General features: G+C 40.0%; 2 protein-coding genes across 2 annotated transcripts; both read left to right on the top strand.

Moving 5' to 3' along the window:
* The first annotated feature begins 670 nt into the window (after positions 1-670).
* ppm1na (protein phosphatase, Mg2+/Mn2+ dependent, 1Na (putative)) lies at positions 671-6,377 on the top strand. The gene is made up of 5 exons (XM_027147981.2): positions 671-1,467; positions 2,666-3,237; positions 4,901-5,018; positions 5,248-5,362; positions 5,457-6,377. The coding sequence occupies exons 1-5, from the start codon at positions 1,050-1,052 to the stop codon at positions 5,566-5,568; spliced, it is 1,335 nt and encodes a 444-aa protein (XP_027003782.2). The 5' UTR covers positions 671-1,049; the 3' UTR covers positions 5,569-6,377.
* A 2,011-nt stretch (positions 6,378-8,388) lies between these two features.
* Positions 8,389-19,797, top strand: si:dkey-202g17.3 (4F2 cell-surface antigen heavy chain). The gene is made up of 8 exons (XM_047820745.1): positions 8,389-8,757; positions 9,476-9,640; positions 13,749-13,819; positions 14,018-14,095; positions 14,211-14,266; positions 14,412-14,607; positions 16,379-16,486; positions 17,280-19,797. The coding sequence occupies exons 1-8, from the start codon at positions 8,391-8,393 to the stop codon at positions 17,700-17,702; spliced, it is 1,464 nt and encodes a 487-aa protein (XP_047676701.1). The 5' UTR covers positions 8,389-8,390; the 3' UTR covers positions 17,703-19,797.
* The last annotated feature ends 388 nt before the right edge of the window (positions 19,798-20,185 follow it).

Genomic DNA, 20,185 nt, shown 5'->3' with positions numbered 1-20,185 from the left:
CTGCTTGTGTTTACAAAAATAAATAAATTGGAATTGCTGTGAACATTTGATCTTGAAAAAAAACCTCTCAAATTAAATTTTTGATTAAATAAACATAGTCTCTGTGCTGGGAAAATAATGATCAAATAAAACAATGACCTCTGTAGCAGCACCTGAAGTGTCATTTTAGGCTTAAGTAAAGCTCCAAAGTTGCCTAAAATAGTTTGCACAAACAATGCAATTCCATTAGATGCACATTTAATAGCATGCTGATTTTTCTGAATATTTTCACATTTATTCTTTACATTTTTGTATAGTGTCATGATGCGGGTCACATTACGCATTACTTGTTTTAGCAGGATGTGTCCCAACTGGGTTTATAAATACTAAATGGCATTAATACTAATAAATACTACATGGCATTAAAATAATAATATATAAATAGTGGCATTTTTCCAAAATGCATTTCAGAACTTTGCATGTTTAAGATTGCATGGTTGCAGCATCTCAAGTAAATCTATGCCATATATGTGGCTATGAAATATTTATATACAAAACATTCATCATACACTATATCTGCATTCTGTTTTACTGTCTGGGCACATTATAAAATGCTGACATGTTCATGAAGAGCAGGAACATAACCTAATCCAAGCGCATTACTGTAGAAGGGATTATCAAGAGTCCAAAACAAAGAATGGGAGAGACAGGGCATACAGGGGTGAGCACATTGAGGGATGAGTGAACAGAAATAGCCTGGACACAGCACTTGGAGCAGAGAAGAGAGCCAGGTAAGCTGCCCAGGTTCAATACTGTAAAACTGACTTTGACTATATCTACCTTCTGCTTTATTCAGGTACCAAAAGACAGAGTTAAAGATTGTGTATTACAAATGTTCCCCAGCAAAAACTCTTCAGGTTTTAGAGACATTTCATATAATCATTCTTCTTCAAAACTTAAAAATCATCAAGCTTCAGGCTGAAGCACTGGACCTGTTACAGAGGTCTAGAGGGAGGAAACTAAAGAGTAGAAGGAACAGCAGGAGGATTAAGAGAACAATCAAGGTAGCCATGAGGACGGCAAGGCGAGCTAGCACCGTGGAGGTTCCCTCCTTCCTGCGACAACTGGTGAGGGAGACTGAAAAGATGGTCACTTTCTTTTTCAAGGGAGGCCAGGTGGAACAACAAGCAGAAGACGATTCAGACTCTGAAGATGATAATGATGATGTGGAGGAGATACCCAGCCCTTATCTGGAGAGGCCAGTGCTACAGAAGCATACTGCTGAGGGTGAGTCTAAGTGGGGCATTAGCTATGCCTTGGCTAGCATGCAGGGATGGCGTGCGCAAATGGAGGATGCCCACACATGCATGCCTGAGATGACTGAGGGCTTGCTGGATTGGAGTTACTTTGCTGTGTTTGATGGGCACGCTGGAAACACTGTGGCTCAGTATTGCTCCACACATCTGCTTGATCACATCCTTACGACAGGTACATATTCTATTTTATAAATGAAGACACCCGTCACACATAAAAGATCAACTTGGTCTCTTAGAGAAAATTAATTATTTTTGAAAATATTGTGATCATTTTGTGATCAAAATGTGATCATTTGAGAGTATCTCCAAACCAGTATCTCGTTCTCAAAACTGGTTGTCTTTTAAGGAAAAGAGGCAGGAACAAACAGTTCTGCTTCAGAAGGTGACAGGCCTAAATTCCAGACGTGAAATTTCTAAATAGGTGAAGTTTTAAATAGAAATCTAAAAAATAATATGAGTAATGAACTGCTGTGAAATATTGTGAATCAATTTTTATGACATGTTCTTTGTAATTATATGGGAATTATAGGTCTAGTGTCTTTCAATTACAGACTGAAACAATTGATAAAATGTTTCAAACCCAATTTACTGTACCTACTAGTGCTTCTGTAGAATTAACCCCAAAGATTGATTGTATACAGTATATATTAAAAGTCTAGAAAGTACAGTTAAAATTACAGGTCTTTGTGATGTAAAAAAGAGGCCAAAACAAATCATGCCAGATCTTATTTCCCCACATATTTTATATGATATAGGAGCCCAAACTATTCAAAAATCAAATAGACACATTTAGGTGGAAACAACTAACCTTGTTTTCTAATAAAGCTAACTTTATAATGGAGCATGTGAGAGCATTCAGGATTAAACAATCACATTAAAACTGAGGCTCAGAATGGATTATCATATACTTGACTAAATGCATGTAGTAATTGTGATAACTGCAGATAAAGATTAGCTGTTTCTGTAGGTTCTTGGTTTCATCCAATTGCTGAAGCTGAAGTGCTGACATGATTTACATTGGTTTTAATTTGTTACATTACAAAAACCTGCACACAACAGCGGTATGCAAACTTTTTATATCCACTGTAGATCTTTTTTGTGTAACTTGCAGATTTATTAGCATGGCATGAGAAAGTACACAAGAACATGTGTTCTAAGGTTATAGGTTATAAAGGGTTAGATGTTACATAAATAAGCTTACTAATAAGTCTTCAAAGATTATATTCCAATCAGTACATTTTAATGTCTATTTTATATTGCTGCCAAAATGTATCATTTTCTACATGCGTTGAAAGACCTCAAACTCCTTGATTAGGATTATGAAGTGCTTCATGTAAAAAATACTTCATGTGTCTTTTCTCCTCCACCAGGTGGCATAGCTGCAGAGGAAAATGTGGAGCAAGTGAAAGACAGCATCCGAGATGGGTTCCTAGGCATTGACCGCCACATGCATCAACTTGCCCGCACCAGTGGCTGGGACCGCAGTGGCTCCACGGCAACAGCCGTCATGATCTCTCCAAGAAACATCTACTTTATCAATTGTGGTGACTCCCGTACCTTTCTGTGTCGCAATGGCCAGGTGGTCTTCTATACGGAGGACCACAAGCCCTGTAACCCACGGGAGAAGGAACGCATACAGAACGCAGGTGGCTCAGTCACGCTGCAGAGAGTCAACGGCTCCCTGGCTGTGTCCCGCGCCCTAGGAGATTTCACCTTTAAGGAAGTGGAATGGAGGACACAGACAGAGCAGCTGGTGTCCCCCGAACCTGAGGTCTATGATCTGGAGCGCTCGCCTAGCGATGAATTCCTAGTGGTGGCTTGTGATGGAGTTTGGGATGCCATCAGTAATGAAGAGCTGTGTGCTTTTGTGCACAACCGGCTTTCAGTCTGTGATGATTTGAGGGAAGTCTGTTCACAGGTCATTGACCTCTGCCTCTATAAGGTTAGAAAAAAAACTGTCATAAAAGACCAACAAAATTAGTGAGCAAGCAAAAGATGCTTGCAATATACATTTAAAGTGATTCTATACGATGTTTTAAGGTGTTTATTGGGGTGTTTATCATAAAATCTATGGGATCTGCTTTTTTAAAAAATACAGTATTAACATTTTTAAGCTCTGTGCTTTTCTAGACATCTAAGATTACAAGAAAATATATTATATAGTAAAATAAAAAGTTAGTCCAATATTTCCTATTAAAAGTGATTTAATATATAATGTTCTTGGCTTATTTCATGCTGACTCAAGGAAGATTAAAGTTTGTAGGATAACTACAGTTCCAGACCTCGGGTCTTTAGACAGACTGATCAAATCACTTTATTTCAGCTCAACTTTTGTCATTGTCAACATGCTAGACTATTAAGCTGACAATAATCATCAGTGGTGTCGCATTGAATTTTCACTCTCACCAGTAATGTAGGAGAAATTTATTTTCTCTACATTCCTGCATCCGTCTATGACAATCCACTAATTAAGAGTCTAACTATAATTGTTTTTAGTTTATTTTTGTTTTAGATGCATCATTTTATTTCAATAAGAGCGTGAACGAGTTCAATGTTGTATTATAAAAGAAAAAAAAAACGAATAAGAACCAATGATTTTTGATGTTTCTTGCTCAATATTCTTTTGAAAGGCATTTTGTTCTTGAATTTAATTAAGAGCTAATGATTATTATGATTCATTATATTGATATTATGATTGTATTTAAAGCTTGCTTATATCACAGGAAAGTGAGACACCAATGGCATTTGTTCTCCCTAGTGGCCATATAGAGAAAATGCATGTATATATTGAGAAAGAACACATACTGGGTAATAACCCCTACGTGCTATACATGCATACTGATATATGCCCACTTATTTTTTTCCTAATAATTCTTCTGTCATTTAAATGGATCTTCAAAGTTTTGACCCCTTACCAAACCAGCATTACTATACTAAACAATTTGTCAACATTATTCATATTATTACTATTTAGGTAAGATATTTACCGTTTGGCCATTTGGGACACAGCTCTTAGTCATTTAGGACACAGCTCTGAATTCTCTCTGAATGTAGGCACTTAGGTGAGATAATAATGAAAAATAATTCAGCACAACCTATGTTAAGAAATGTTCTTTCACAAGTTGCTCAACTAGTGGCTTCCTCTAATTCCTCTTTTAACTAGTGGCTTCCTGTAAATTCTCAAAGTTTTAATAAAATTGTTTTATGCAGTCACATCTCACAGATGATAAGTAGCAAGTCAAGTCAAGTCAAGTCAAGAAGCTTTTTATTGTCATTTCAACCATATATAGCTGTTGCAGTACACAGTGAAATGAGACAACGTTTCTCCAGCATTTGCTAATTTGGTTTTATAGTTCACCTCATTTCACCTCATGTCAATATTCAACATCGTTCAATTGTTCAGTTTTTACACAAACAGATTCTAAACTCTCGTGTTGTTGCTGGGTCCATACATACATTCCACACACTTGTACTGGATCGTTTTAACTGTTACTTTCATTTTAGATACATAATACATTTTAGACAAACAACTGAAATACCATTTATATAGTAGATATACCTGTGGCACGTCAGTTACACTGATGATATTTTCTCATAAATTACAGGGAAGTTTGGACAACATGAGCATCATCATCATCTGCTTCAGTGGCTCACCTCAAGTGACTCGTGAAGCACTGCAACGGGAAGCAGAGCTGGAACAACTCATAGATTGTAAAGTAAAAGGTTATTTTCTCATTCTGTACTATAAACACACACACACACACACACACACACACACACACACACACACACACACACACACACACACACACACACACACACACACACACACACGCACACGCACGCACACACACAAACACACACACACACACACACACACACACACACACACACACAATAGCAAAACTTTCAGTTAAACATCTCAAACATCTTCTTATCATCATATACACAGAAATCATTGAAGTGATCAGGACTCAAAATGAGGAGCCTGACCTGCTTCATCTGATGAAGTTTCTGGCAACTGAAAACATCCCTGGACTTCCACCAGGAGGTGGCATCACAAGCAAGTAAGTGTATTTATGCATTGACACATAATGGATGATTCTAAATTATTAGAGAAAAAATTAATTGACTTAATGTCTTATTTTTTCTCCTTCTTAGGAGAGACTGCATAATTGCTGCATACCAGAAATATTCAGCAGCTTTCAGGACTGTTCAGGACCGAGCGGTACGCCCTGAACCGACTGAAACTTTCATGCATACTTCTACTTAGAAATAAGACAAACATTGAAACTTCTATGTGCAGAAAATATCCAGTCCGAATAGTCATTTTATTTGAGATAATACTGTTTAAAATTGTTGATTACTTGTATAACAATATTGGTGTGATATAAAGAACAGATCGATCAGCAACACCACGTTGATATAGGCAGAGTTGCTGGAGTTTAATTATGGAGTTATATGTCATTTCTTTTCTTTACTCTAGGATATTGGTGGCTCAGAGGATTCAAACTAATGGTGGTTGCCTTGGAAACTACATCAAAAGCCTCACTTTCACATAGCAACAGACTCTATCATGAAAAACATGACAGATGAACTTTAATATGATAAAAACAAAAAAAGTTAAAAAATAAATAAATAAATAATAGCTGGGAATGTAAAATGCAGCCAGGCCCATAACTGCAAATATCTATATCTATAAGCAGGGAAATAGGCATTTCAGCTGTCACTCTTTCACTGTAGTGACTGTGAATCCCTGATTATGCAGATTCTTCTTGTATATACAGTACAGCAGACAGAGAGCAGAATCTATATAATGTAAATATTACTATACATTCTGCAAGAAATTATAAACATTCATATGGAGGAATTTTCAGGCATTCTGCTTTAATATGGACCAGCAAAGATACTATACTCTCCAATATTACAATATGATAAATTGAGATTCTGGAAAATGAGTTAATGTCTGAATGTGTAATGTGCACCGGTGGAGAAAATACTGCGCATGACTACAGTAACATTCACATCAATGTGACAAGCATAAGGACAGAGACAGAGACAATGACTCACACCCAAGAGAACTAAACAGACATTTTATATATATATATATATATATATATATATATATATATATATATGCTAAATGAAAGAACTGATATGATATAAGAATAATTAATGAATAAAGGATCACAAACTTTATTATTTTATATCTTAAGAGTATATAATTTTTATCCCTACCCTAGTACACATTTCATATATAATATGTTTTAATATAACATGTACTGTATATGTATAGGATTTGTTAGCTATTATTATGCACTTGACATGTTTTTGTCATGTTTTTTGTACAGTATATTAATTGCAGATTTAACATTTAACAAATTAGATACACAAAAACATTTATACATATAGTGATACATACAGTTGTATTGAAATGATACCATAGACTGTGTGATCGCCAACAAATATATCACATTTTGAATTATCTGTTCTAAATAAATGTATTGTTATTGACTCATTTTTTTATTTGATCCCTTACTAATAATCTTACATATGGTTTTGCAAAGGAGTTCTAAGCCGAATGCTATTTTGTCCATCACTTTATACTGCATCTAAAGCATTAGTTTGCATACTACACCTAAGAATGTATTGGAAGAACCAATGGAAACCAGAAAGCTGTACACAGAAATCATTCCTACAGTACAGAATATTTTCTTGCTAGCAGTGAAGCTTTTGTCGTGTGACACGAGTTATTCTTAGACAATAATCTCTTGCATATGGTGTGATACATCATTAGCTTGTAATCTACACCTGCAATCGGATTATAGTGCGTTATTTTTTATATACATTATATATATCATACTATACATCCTATATACAGTGCATTTTCAAGCAAATGGATATTCATTCAATATTACTCTATGCAAAGATTAATAGAGTTTCATACTATGACATTGCATTCTTACATACACTAATTTCCCCTGCAGGTTTTATTTATGTTTAGTGTTTAATTTAATACTCAAAAAACTATTTCATAAGTAGAGTAGGAATACTTCCTAGAGTAGGAATACTTTATTAATACTTCACCTAGCAAAATATCTACAAGCTGCATCCTGTAGTTGTTAGTAAGTAAAATAAGGAAGTAAATAAGGAAGAAAGTAAGGAAGGTAGAAGTATTCAAATAACAGATCAAGGCCCAGTCTCAGAGTTGTGGGCCGCACATTTGACACTCCTGGTCTAGAGCCAACACTTTAGTGTCTAATATCTATAGAATGTGTTACTGAAGCATGGCATGTCTTGTCACCTCTGTACTAATTACCCAAGCCATACCTTTAGTGCTGCTTCTTTTCATTTGTATTAGAAGTGCAGCAAACTAGAAAGGAAATCAGAGGCACAGTGAATGCACAGAAACATTCAGTTAAGGAAAAGTACCATAAGTAAGACACACAATAATTCTGCTGAGAAAAGAAATACTGTCATCAAAGAAGGTAAGTAATGATGAGCTTTCTTTTCTTATTGCAGTAGGAAAATGCTTTGTGTATATTTGAAAGCTGAGTGTAATTAATGTGTGTAAATGCCTTCTATTCATGAGGATGAAAAGATGAAAAGCCTGTTTTATACACATTATTTATATATAAAAGCAGCTTGTGTTTAATTTTTTGTCATTTTATCCATTTTTGTCAAAGATTTCCACTCAAAATGCCATGAAATCTCAAATTTAATAAGAACATACAGTAATGCCTATGTGCTTATTATTAACTTCTTATTTTTGTTTATTAAAATCAGTGGAATAGACTGTATGTGTGTAACTATTTTTAGGGTTTCAGGAGAGTAAACTTTCTTTTCGAAATGTTTTCGTTCACTTCTGAATGCCCAGAAAAAGTAAGATACGAACCCGATATAAAAAGGGCAAAATAATCAAAATAATACAAATATTATTTAAATACAACTAATACACTTCCCCTGTACTCTGGCTAGACAACGATAATTGAATTCTGCTGACGTTCATGAACTTTGGTTATAACTCTCAATCCTGACATTTATCATATATAATCTTTTTCATGGTTACCTGTCTCTGTGTCTCATTAAAGCACAATGCCATTAAAAGTAGAGGCTGGTTCGGTCTATGGACGCATGATTGGCCCCAGCCTGGCAGTCAGTCTGGGGGCTTCAGAGACACTTCCTCTTCTCATCCCAGAAGATGAGCCGGAGCAGAACTATTTGAAGCCCCTGACCAGAGCAGAGCTGGAGGCAGCAGCTGGAGGACCAGGCTGGAAGAAGTTCCGCTCTCGCCTGATTCTTCTCTTCTGGCTAAGTTGGCTGACCATATTGGGTATTGCTATCACCGTGATTGTACAGAGCCCGCGGCCTGTAGCTCATCGCCTGCCCTGGTGGCAGAAGGAGCTTTTCTACCGCTTACAGCCTGCCCTGTTCATGGATGCAGAGACAAGTGCTATAAGCAGTAAGTAGCTGCATGCCAGAGTGCGACCAGTTACAGAGACATAATAACCATTCTTAATGTATAACCATACTTTATTGTTTAATATTATGAATATAGTATGCATGATACATATATTAAACCTATGTGACAAGTTTAACTGCTAACATTCAGTCTTCATTCATTCACTCACCGTCAGGAAAGCACATTATCTCGCATATACACACAATATAGGCAAAATTTTGTGGACACCTAACCATCACATGCCATCACATGTGATTCTTCCCTACAAATTCTTGACACAAAGTTTGGAAGCACACAACTGTATATAATCTTTGTATACTGTAGTATTACAATTTGTGTTTTATGGAACTACTATACAGTATATTCTGTCTTATAATGTTTTATTCTCTAGCCTCATATCATGCTAAATGCCCTAATTTAGTCATTGATAATAACAGCCAGTGATAACTAGCCTGGTTATGCTTAGCCTTAGCCAACCTTTAGCTTAGCCAAGTATTTTTTACACTTAGTTAAAAAGTGTAGCTCTTTCTCTGAGGCTTTGCTGTTTCACTGTTTACACTCTGCAGTGAGTCAGGATTGCTTATACCAGCCTGTTTCAATGGCCAGTCTGTGTGCACTGTGTCTGTACTTTGTCAACATGTTCCTGTGTTTGAAATCTTGGGTTTATTAATTATATTTACAATTGCAGCATTCTTCGTTATATTCTACTCCCATACAGGAGTGTCTGAGAGGCTGCCATACCTGAAGTCTTTAGGAGTTGGAGTTATTATACTGGAGGGATTATTCAGGCCGGATGTCTCTGTCTTAAACCTGACTCAGATTGAACAGAGACTTGGAACATTATCTGAGTTCCACCAATTCATCACCAACAGTCACGCAGCAGGTATATAGGAAATAATTGAAGAGCGGAGAGGCCTTAATTATTATTATTATTATTATTATTATTATTATTATTATTATTATTATTATTATTATTATTATTGGTAATGTAACGAGGTGGAGTCGTAAGGATCCATTTGCAGCGTTTATTTAAATAGGCAGAACAGACAGGCAGGGTCAAGCATGGCAAACACAATGTCAGAGAAAGGCAGATCGGAGTCGAAGAACAGGCAGGAGGTCAGGGCAGGCAGCAGAGAATCAGAGAAACAGGCAATAGAAACACGATCAAAACAATCAGAACAGACAATCGGGAAACGCTCGGAATGACTGCTGAAGCAATGAGATCAAGTTCGTTTCCTTATTTAAGCGTGTCAGCTGATGGGGAACAGCTGGCGCCATGATTAGGTTGAGCGGAGTGTAGTGGGAAGTGTTGTCCGGGAGCGCTTAGTATTCCGGAGACAATTCTCTCCGTTGTGAGTGCGGAGGTGAGGCAGGTGCGACGTCGAGGTCTGCCACGAGACCGGGGAGCGGGCCTGTCCGGGTGTCATAGGTGGAAGTCAGCTGTGAGTGAGAGGTCCAGGATGTCCCCTGCCTTGACCCAGGAGCGCTCTTCCGGGCCGTACCCCACCCAGTCGGCTAGGTATTCCAGGCGGCCCCGTCGGCGCCTGGAGTCCAGCAATTCGCAGACCTGGTATGCCTCTCCCTCATCGACCAAGAGGGGTGCTGCTCTCGGTGGTCCCTCCGCGGGTTTCAGCAGCGAGGCGTGAAAGGTGGGAGATACGCGGTATGACGGGGGCAGTGCCAGGCGGTAGGAGACCGGATTAATCCGTCTGATGATTTGGAATGGGCCCACAAACCATGGGCTGAGCTTACGACAGGGCAGATGGAGGCGGAGGTCGCGCGTGGATAGCCAGACCCACTGTCCGGGTTGGTAGTCGGGGTGCTCAGGGCGGCGTCTGTCGGCCTGTGCTTTTCGCCTGCGAATGGCTCGCTGTAGCTGCCGGTGTGCCGTGCTCCACGTGTCCTCGCTGTGACGAAACCACTCGTCAACGGCCGGTAAGTCGGAGGGCGTGTCGGACCAGGGAAACAGAGGAGGCTGAAATCCTAGGACGCACTGGAACGGGGTTAAGGCTGTGGTGGGTTCGAGGAGAGAATTCTGAGCATACTCATCCCACAACAAGTATGTGCTCCAGTCGGTCTGGTTATTGTGGCAGTAAGAGCGTAGAGACCGGATGAGGTCTTGGTTCAGCTGTTCCGTCTGTTCGTTGGCTTGCGGTTGGTACCCCGAGGTGAGACTGATGTTCACGGTGAACTGGGGACCCCGGTCGGACACAATATCCTCGGGTAGGCCATAGTACCGGAAGACAAAATTGAACAATGCCTCCGCGGTCTCGAAGGATGTGGGAAGTTTCGGCAGGGGAATCAGACGGCAGGCTTTGGAGAACCGGTCGATCACGGTGAGGATAACCGTGTGGTTGTTGGAACAGGGAAGGTCGGTGACAAAATCGAGTGCAATGTGGAACCAGGGATGCTGAGGCATGGGCAGAGGGAGCAGTAAGCCCGCAGGGAGCTGATGAGAGGGCTTAGAGGTATTGCAGATCGTACAGGCTCGCACGAACTCGCGCACGTTTGTGGCTAGATTCGGCCAACAAAACTGGTTCTGAGCCAGGTGTATGGTGCCTGTGACACCGGGATGGCCAGAGCTGGGGTTGGAATGTAGGAGCTCCAGGAGGCTCATGCGCCAGTTGTCGGGCACATAGGAGAGGGGTTTGAGGGTAGTTAGCAGGTGGTGGTGTGTGGGCGTTGGCCTGGGTAATCTCGGTCATGATGTCCCACTGGATGGGCGCGAGGATGTGGGCCTCGGAGATGATGGACTCGGGGCTCGCGTCCGGGCCTTGATATTCTTGGTCCCTGGCCTATAGGTCACCGTGAATCAGAACCTTGTGAAGAACATGGCCCACCTTGATTGACGGGGATTCAAGCGTTTGGTGGCGCAAAGGTACTCCAAGTTCCGGTGGTTGGTGAGCACGGTGAACGGGTGTACCGTGCCCTCTAGCCAGTGCTGGCCTGTTCAGTGTTCTGACCTGTTTTGCCTTCCTGTTTTTTGTTTTGTTCATTAAAATAGTAAAACTGCAATTGGATCCTCAATTGCCTTTGTCTCACCGTGTCACATCGTGACAGAACGACTCACCCCATGGATCCAGCAGAAATACTGTGTTGTCTTTGTCAGGAGGACTCCCCGGTCGAGGAATATACGGAGGTATTCGTGGACCTGTGCAATCAGGTCAACTTCGACGAGAAGGCGCTCAAGGACATTTTTAAGCATGGACTAAAGGACATCCTGCGGTATTTGATGCCGTCTACCCGAGAGATAAAGACATTCTCAGAGTTTGTCAACTTGCCGTTGCTCCTGGGCGGGTCCACGCTAACCTTGAGCAGTGTAGAGACGGAAGCCGGCCGTAAATTTTTTTTTGGTGGGGCAGCGAGCATCGGGGTCCGTGGGCTACAGAGCGGAACCAGCCGAACCGCCCGGGTCAACGGAACCAGATGGGCCAACCGGGTCGAGGGAACCAGCCGAACCGACCAGGTCAACGGAACCAGCTGAACCGACCGGGTCGACAGAACCAACTGTGTCGATGGAACCAGATGGGGCAACTAGGTTGACGGAACCAGCCGAACCGACCAGGTCGACGTAACCGCCTGGGTCGACGGAACCGCCTGGGTCGACTGAACCAGATGGGCCAATCGGGTCGAGGGAACCAGCTGAACCAGGTGGGCTAACCGGGTCGAAGGAACCAGCCGGACCGACCGGGTCGACAGAACCGAACGGGTCGACGGAACCAGCCGATCCAACTCCCTGAACTCTCTGCCTGGCCTGAACCTATTAAATGTTCCCCTCTTATCTGTCCTGCGTTTCGTTTCGCTGGATTTGCCAGCCCTTCTACCTCCTGTCCCGGTTTACAGGCTCAGAGCACCATCCTGGCCGCCAACTCCGTTATGGTCCCTGGCTCGGCCTGCGGCACCACCTGGTCTCCAGTCCTGCTCTGGTCTCTGACTCTGCCTGCGGCACCACCCTGGTCTCCGGTCCTGCTCTGGTCTCTGGCTCTGCCTCCGGCACCACCCTGGTCTCTGGTCCTGCTCTGGTCTCTGACTCCGCCTCCAGCACCACCCCAGCCTCCTGCTCTCCCGGCTCCGCCCTGGCCTCCTGCTCTCCCGGCGCCGCCCTGGCCACCTGCTCTGCCGGCTCCGCCCTGGCCACCTGCTCTGCCGGCGCCGCCCTGGCCTCCTGCTCTGACGGCGCCGCCCTGGCCACCTGCTCTGCCGGCTCCGCCCTGGCCACCTGCTCTGCCGGCTCCGCCCTGGCCACCTGCTCTGCCGGCACCTCCCTGGCCTCCTGCTCGGCTGGCGCCGCCACTACACGAACCCGATGGTTGCGCCTTCGCTCCACCCTCCTGGAGGGGGGGGGGGGTTCTGTAACGAGTCTGTCTGTGTTTCCCCTTGTTTCTGTCTGCTGTCATTTCCCTGCTGTTAATTGTTGACCCCGCCCACCTATCTGTTACCATGGACATTAACTACACTCATTCTCTTCCCCAGGTGTCTTGTCTTAGTCTGTGATTGCCTCTGTCTTGTGATTGGTTCTTGTTCCCTATATCTACTGTTTGTTCATTCCCCTGTTGTGAGTCGTTGTTTGTTGTATTCTATTGTCTGTTCCTGTTCCCTGTCCTGTTCAGTGTTCTGACCTGTTTTGCCTTCCTGTTTCTTGTTTTTACATTAAAATAGTAAAACTGCAATTGGATCCTCACTTGCCTTTGTCTCACCGTGTCACGTCGTGACAAGTAAATTGCTGACATACATTTGAGGCTACAAGTGAGGCTATAGAAGATACACTGTTTTTCTGAGGACCATCTCTTTCTACATGAAAACAAACTATGCACATAGATATTAAACCATTACTGTGCAGTAGGTGGCAATGTTCGGCCATAAGTTAACACACCATAAAAATTGATATCTGTGGTTGCCTATCATCAGTGAGTCTGTAATGATCGAATGTTATTGCATAACCTAACTGATATTCAGTGTAAGTATATATACTGTGACTGCATTTAATTCAGGTATGAGGGTCATTCTAGACCTCTGCAACTACAAGGCAGAGATCATATCAAATGCTTCAGATTATGTCCAGGTAAATATGCTTCAATCATTTAAATGTGTTTACTTTGTGTGTGTGTGTGTGTGTGTGTGTGTGTGTGTGTGTGTGTGTGTGTGTGTGTGTGTGTGTGTGTGTGTGTGTCTGTGTGTCTGTGTGTCTGTGTGTCTGTGTGTGTGTGTGTGTGTGTGTGTATTACTCCACTAATCTGTGTTATTCACTTATCTCTCCTAGGATTCATTAAGGTACTGGCTCGAGCAAGGTGTGTCAGGATTTGAAATCTGCAATGTAGGCACTGCGTTTACTGAGAAGGTAAAATAATTCTAAGGATTAACTGGCATGATGCGTTCATGGTGGGAAAGAGAATATCTATAATTTGAGTGCAACCAGAATACAAGTAGTGTGTTTCTGTAATTGTGACTTTCAGACACTGCAAAAGTGGAAAGAAGTGGTCAAGGAGTTTAACACGGATGGCAATGAAAGGTCTTAAGCAGTCATTTTAGACCTCACTGTAAAATATCTACATTTGTTCAGAAAAGGAAAACTGCAGTGCATTGCATTTACCAACATATGAATTTTCCACATATTGCTGTACATAACTGAGTGTATCTCCTTTTTTGTTTTACAGGATAACGATGGTGAGAGAAATAAGTGATTCTGTTCCAGGGCTCAATATTTCCGAGTCAGCAATAAACAGCTCTACGTTTGAGTTAGTATCAAAGTTTCTGATTCCTCCATCCTCACATCCATTATCAGCTTCTGAGATAGCTGAAGAAATGGAGTCCATGTTGAAGAACCTCCATGGAGAAAGGCCAAGCTGGAGAGTGAGTGGATTCCTTGTTTAATATTCACAACCAAAACAGGGCCATGCTTAGTTCACTGGTTTTAAGATAGATTTCATAACATGTGAAGTAATGTGAATGATTTTTCTTTCAGTGTGAATATCCTGTACTGTATTTTTGATATGCCATTCTCTTTACATATGGTATACTTTATACAATTTGTAACATTAAACATTCAAAATGTCATTAGGGGAAAAAAAAGGTTTGTTCACTTCTTGAACAGGAACTGCACATTGACATTGTATTCTTCACTTTATGGCATGGTTCAGTTTTAGAGCATTACAATTCTAGGAAAATGGATAATTCTCTTAGGACCCACATTGTTTGATGTATGACTGATAGTTAAGGGGTCACTTTCCCAAAAGCAGCACAGAGTAAAAATCTTTTAAATGTACCGAGGGAGTTTCACATCAAGAGCTTTTGAATTAAGTGGAATTAATTTTTTTTTTCTCATCATACAACAATACTTTATACAGCACAAGGCCCGTATAGCACTGTACATATACAAAATACACAAAAGTGTGGGATTGAACAAATAATTAGATGTAATATTTATTTATCTAACAATAAAAACACGGAGTAATACATGACCTTTGCTGAAACAAATAGCAACAATGCAACAATAGCAACACTATTTTTAAGGAGAGAGGAACTGCAATTAAGAATTAGAAACAAAATGCCTCAAGTTACAATCTAATAAATACAATAAAAACTTATAATTTTTTTATCATCAGCTTTCAAACCCAACACAGTATTTTAGCTGACTGGTTACTTGAAAAAAATACTTTGGCAGAGCTGATTAATGTATGGAGGAAAACACATTGCAACTTGGGTTTTCTAAATTTGAACCAGTGCATCTTCTGTAACAGATTGTTGTGCTTTATCGAATTGCTTGTATTTATGTAAATGATTTGGCTGAAGGCAGCTCATCAGACAAGAAACCTGCTAAAGGGCTAGAGCTTAGGAAAGGGGAACATTTTCACAGATAAGAGAAAGTATGAGTTAATTTTCTGCAAGTCAGATCCAAAACAGATGTATCACATGAAGCAACTATAAAACAAATGACTTTTTGGTCTTTTTTTTTTTTTTAACCATAAACAAATCATTACGCATGAAATGGTTAACTGTTAATGGTCCTTATCTGGAGCATTGCAAGCAGAGAATTTCACTGGACCTTTAAAAATTGTTGCATACCCCAGCCTTAGATAGCATGCTATGTAGGAAATACTGATTTTACTGGACAACAGTCACAACATGCAGCACCTTCATATATATTTACATTTCCAGCATTTGACAGACACCCTTATCCAGAGCGACTTACATTATTTCTTACTTCTATCTCATTTTTATACAGCAGAGCAATTAAGGGTTAAGTTCCTTTCTCAGGGGCCCAACAGTGGCAGACCTGGGATCAAACTCACAACCTTCTGATTGGTAGCCCAACACCTTAATCACTAGGCAACATCATGCCTAAACTAGGCTACCACATGCCCATGCATAACCACAATTTTGATTTTGCTGTTAAATATGTTTGTACTGTATTTTCTGCCAGACAACACTGGGGTAAGTCATCTGCAAGCTGGTGGTGTTTCTGGATACAACATTCATGCTAATTGTTTTCAATTGAGATAAAATTGACCCTGGCGATGATCTCAGCTGTTTACATGATCCGCTGTAGGGTTTTGCATTATTAGTAAGTGAAGTGATTTCATCTGTATGTGATTAGGCGCCCCGCTGTTTGTGTGTATTCCAGGTAGATGGGCCTGTATCCTGGAATCTGCAGAAAATTGTCATGGTTCTGATGATGACCCTGCCTGGAACTCCTGTTATCAGACATGGTGATGAGATCAGTCAAGCTCCAGTAAGCATGCCGCCTTTAGCCAACTCTATGCTGTCAGTATCAAACAGGGTCATTTCTGAATTTATATGGGTCCAAAGTAAAGGGGAAGAAATGGGCAAGTCTTGTTTTGATCTTGGTTTAACTAACCAAAATTCTATCTCTTAATACATACCCTATTTTTATAACCTAATAATCTAAAATAAAGTCCAAATGAGTTATATATAAATAAAAGAAACGGAATGAGACAAAGTAGAGACATGAGATTTTACATGCAAGCGCCAGGTACACTGGTACACTGGGTTGCATTGTAGCCCTATAGCTCCAGGGTATTTCTAATTCAATCTTGAGGTTGTGTTACTGTTTGTGTGGAGTTTCACATGCTGTCTGTGTGGGATTCTTCAGGGTTCTCAGGCAGAGACAGAAAAATCCCTTTTCCTTCTATTTCATCTCATTTCTGTCTAATATAAACACAGATGGTGGTGGCTCATTGATTAAGGTGTTGGGTTACTGACAGGAAGCTCTTGAGCACAAATTCCAGCCCCATCGATCTGCCACTTTTGGGCTTTTGACCACTTAACTGCTAACACAACTGCTCAGCTGTCTAAAAATTGTAAGTCACTTTGGATAAAAGCACCAGTACAAGATAATGACACTATAGTGATGATAATAATAGATCTCATTTTGGATTTATTCTTATGTTTCCTGGCCCACGTGTCAGTTCACATTATAAACCTCAGTGTTGAATTAACACACACTTAAATTTACTGCTACAAGAAATTTTGATTTTTCTTTTTTTTTTTTTTTTCTTTTGCAGAACCCACATCACCCAACGCATTCCACAGCTCTGTTCCACTCTCTGAGCCGCATACGTTTTCATGAAGAAGCTCTCCTTTATGGCACCTTCACCTTTCTCACTTTCAATACCACTTCCCTCAGTTTTGGTTCCACAAACTCCACAAACTCCACAGCCACATCACCTATGGCATACCTGCGCTCATGGGGGTGTGTTCATTTCCTGGTGCTGTTTAACTTGGGTTCAGAGTCTCATGCTCTGAACTATAACTGGACATTGAGTGTTCCTGAAAGTGGAATGTTTGTAACTAGCACAGGTCTGAATCGCGTTGGTCCAGTGACTCTTCAGTCCATAACACTCCAACCTTACGAAGCCATTGTCATTAAGCTGTTTGAGACAGACCCTGATTTCCGAGAGGCAGGAAATAAGTACTCTTATGAGTAGCTTGAAATACCAATGGAGTTTATTGGAGTATGTTTATAGTATGTCTATAGTTTCTTCTTTTAACCACATGAGGTCACTCTATTGTACCTGCTACAGTATATCTTATGTTTCAAACATTTGGGTGTGACAGAGTTTTAAACAAACAGGATTTTGTGGTTTTTCACTTTGTGACTTCTCCATTTCCCTCAGATGTACCGATTATTAATGACGATGTGAATTCACATTATTCAGAATATTGACCTCAGACAAACCACCATGGCCAATACACATTCCCTCATTTCCTGAAGAGCTCACTTTCATTCCCTTATTCAGAAAAGATCTGTTTTAAATTATTCTGTTGTGCTCATATCCCCTGGGAGTTAAAAACCACATAAAACAAAAATTCATTAGAATACCACAATTGCTGCAAAAACAGATTTGCCTCTCTGTGGACCTGCATGACCATGGTATTGAAGGCAGATTATATTCAGACGTCATTTATACACTTGTAAATAGACTTTTCTGTTCACAATAGGAACTCAAACCCCCTTTTCTTTCAATTAATGTAAAATATTTCAAAACTATTGGTTTGATATTGATTTGATTGTTTTTGATTATTAATATTCTACAGACTAGAAAATTGTGTGAGGTTGTGATGCTTGGTTGTGAGGTTGTTTCAACGATGCACAGTTCTGCTTATCCACATCTTCAGGGTTTGCTAATGAGAGTCCTCAGTACATTGTCAATAAGACTGTATGAAAAGTTCAACACTAATGATACAGCATCAGATAAGTCAGTTCCTGTGTCATTAATGTCAGAAAAATGTCTCAGACTTTCATCTACTGTCTGCTGGTATTTCTCAGATTATACACTGAATATTGCATTATGTAAAAGGCAGATCTATAAAGCATGGTCAGCAAAGTAAAGGTATCTGTTTCAATAGGTTTGCAACAGTCAATATATCATTGCACAGACAGAGCTGTTCATACCTGTGCTAAAGTTAGAATTCACAGACAGTCTGCAGACTGACTATGGCATTACACCATGGTGACCAATTTATCGATTGATTGGGTGATACAGTAATCATTTTTGTCTTTTAAATAATTAGAAGAATAAAGCCAGAGGGAACAAGATGTGTATTGTGACAGGAATTGCTCAAACTATTACTTTCCCATGTGCAGAAATTATGAAATTATGACTACGCCTAAAGAAGAAGTGTGAAGTTTCCGTTCTCTTTATCTCTTGTGACATCTATTGGCAGAGTAAGTGTTTATAATTATTTTTTTTATTTACTCTTTTTATTTTCTTTGTGAGGAATAAATATATCTGTACATGCTATGTCTGCTAATGAAATGAATGCTATCTTCATACTAATGAAACAAAAAAGTCTGCAAAAATGGAAATTCTAAAGCATGCTTTATTCCAAACACAGATTCTATATTAAGGTAAATTCCAGACAGACTTAGCGGTAGTGAAACTCAGATTTCATCAAAGATGACAATAATGGGTTGTTCACTTCTCTAGTAATAATCCTTTATTTTGGCCAGAGACAGCAAATTGTTTGGGTTTTTTAGTGTATTAGTTTTTCCTTCTATGTCTCCAGTCTGTTTTTAAGATCTTCATATTTCATCATCTATGTAATCCTGTACCTCTGTCAAATGTACCAAATCTACCAGAAACCTAATTAAAGAATACACCATATCTTTTAAGAAATCATGCAGGTAATTGTGTACCTGACCTATCTGATTACAATCATAGCATACCATTCTGATTTTCTTTGTTGTTTTTTTTCTAAACAAATATTTCAGACCTACTAATGGAAAGTGAAGGACATACTTTACGTCTGAAAAACCTACCGTTATTATGCAGTGAAACTGCTGTTCTGAGCTCCTTTTTTTAAGGGTTAAGACCCTAGATCATTAATCTTAGTATAAGAAATTTGATAAATAAGTGGGCTAGAAATAGCACAAACATTTTCTTTCATGGACACTGCAGTTAGTCCAACTATATTCTGTTCACTGCCTGAATAAACACACAAACATGGGAAAATGGAGCAATTGTTGTTGTCAGGAAATCGGGAAATGAAGAAAAATTAGATCAGTTTATGCAACTGATGTTTCTGCAAATCACACAAAACAACACTGAGGAGAAGTACAACTTATATCATTACACATTGAAATTGTTGTGATATTTATTTGGTTTCCTGGGATTCTTCAGCCAAGTCAATCTAGCCAACTATTCAGCTGTTTATTTAAAATCACTATTCTGTTTTGGTCATTGGGATATGCAGCCATAAACCATCTATGAGATTCACCAGGGGTATAGCAATTTAATCAGTAGTGTGTTGCTGACGGCCAATTTGAAAACAACAAAAAACCTTTTTCATATGTTACTCCATATAAGTAAGCCTTAAGATATTTTACTGTACTAATTCAGTGTATAAGTAATGACCTCATGCTGAAGTGGAAGATATTGCTTTCCAAGAAAAAAATTGGGATTTCCCC

This window comes from Tachysurus fulvidraco, chromosome 11, assembly GCF_022655615.1.
Source record: "Tachysurus fulvidraco isolate hzauxx_2018 chromosome 11, HZAU_PFXX_2.0, whole genome shotgun sequence".
Classification (NCBI taxonomy): domain Eukaryota; kingdom Metazoa; phylum Chordata; class Actinopteri; order Siluriformes; family Bagridae; genus Tachysurus; species Tachysurus fulvidraco.
This window is presented reverse-complemented; position numbering and strand designations above follow the sequence as displayed.

Bases quoted from the DNA above. Each gene is read 5' to 3' on its own strand.
- ppm1na (XM_027147981.2), top strand. From the start codon at position 1,050: ATGAGGACGGCAAGGCGAGCTAGCACCGTGGAGGTTCCCTCCTTCCTG. The intron at 1,468-2,665 runs GTACATATTCTA...CTCCTCCACCAG, and splicing joins TGATCACATCCTTACGACAG to GTGGCATAGCTGCAGAGGAA. The intron at 3,238-4,900 runs GTTAGAAAAAAA...CATAAATTACAG, and splicing joins TTGACCTCTGCCTCTATAAG to GGAAGTTTGGACAACATGAG.
- si:dkey-202g17.3 (XM_047820745.1), top strand. From the start codon at position 8,391: ATGCCATTAAAAGTAGAGGCTGGTTCGGTCTATGGACGCATGATTGGC. The intron at 8,758-9,475 runs GTAAGTAGCTGC...ACTCCCATACAG, and splicing joins AGAGACAAGTGCTATAAGCA to GAGTGTCTGAGAGGCTGCCA. The intron at 14,608-16,378 runs GTGAGTGGATTC...TGTGTATTCCAG, and splicing joins GAGAAAGGCCAAGCTGGAGA to GTAGATGGGCCTGTATCCTG.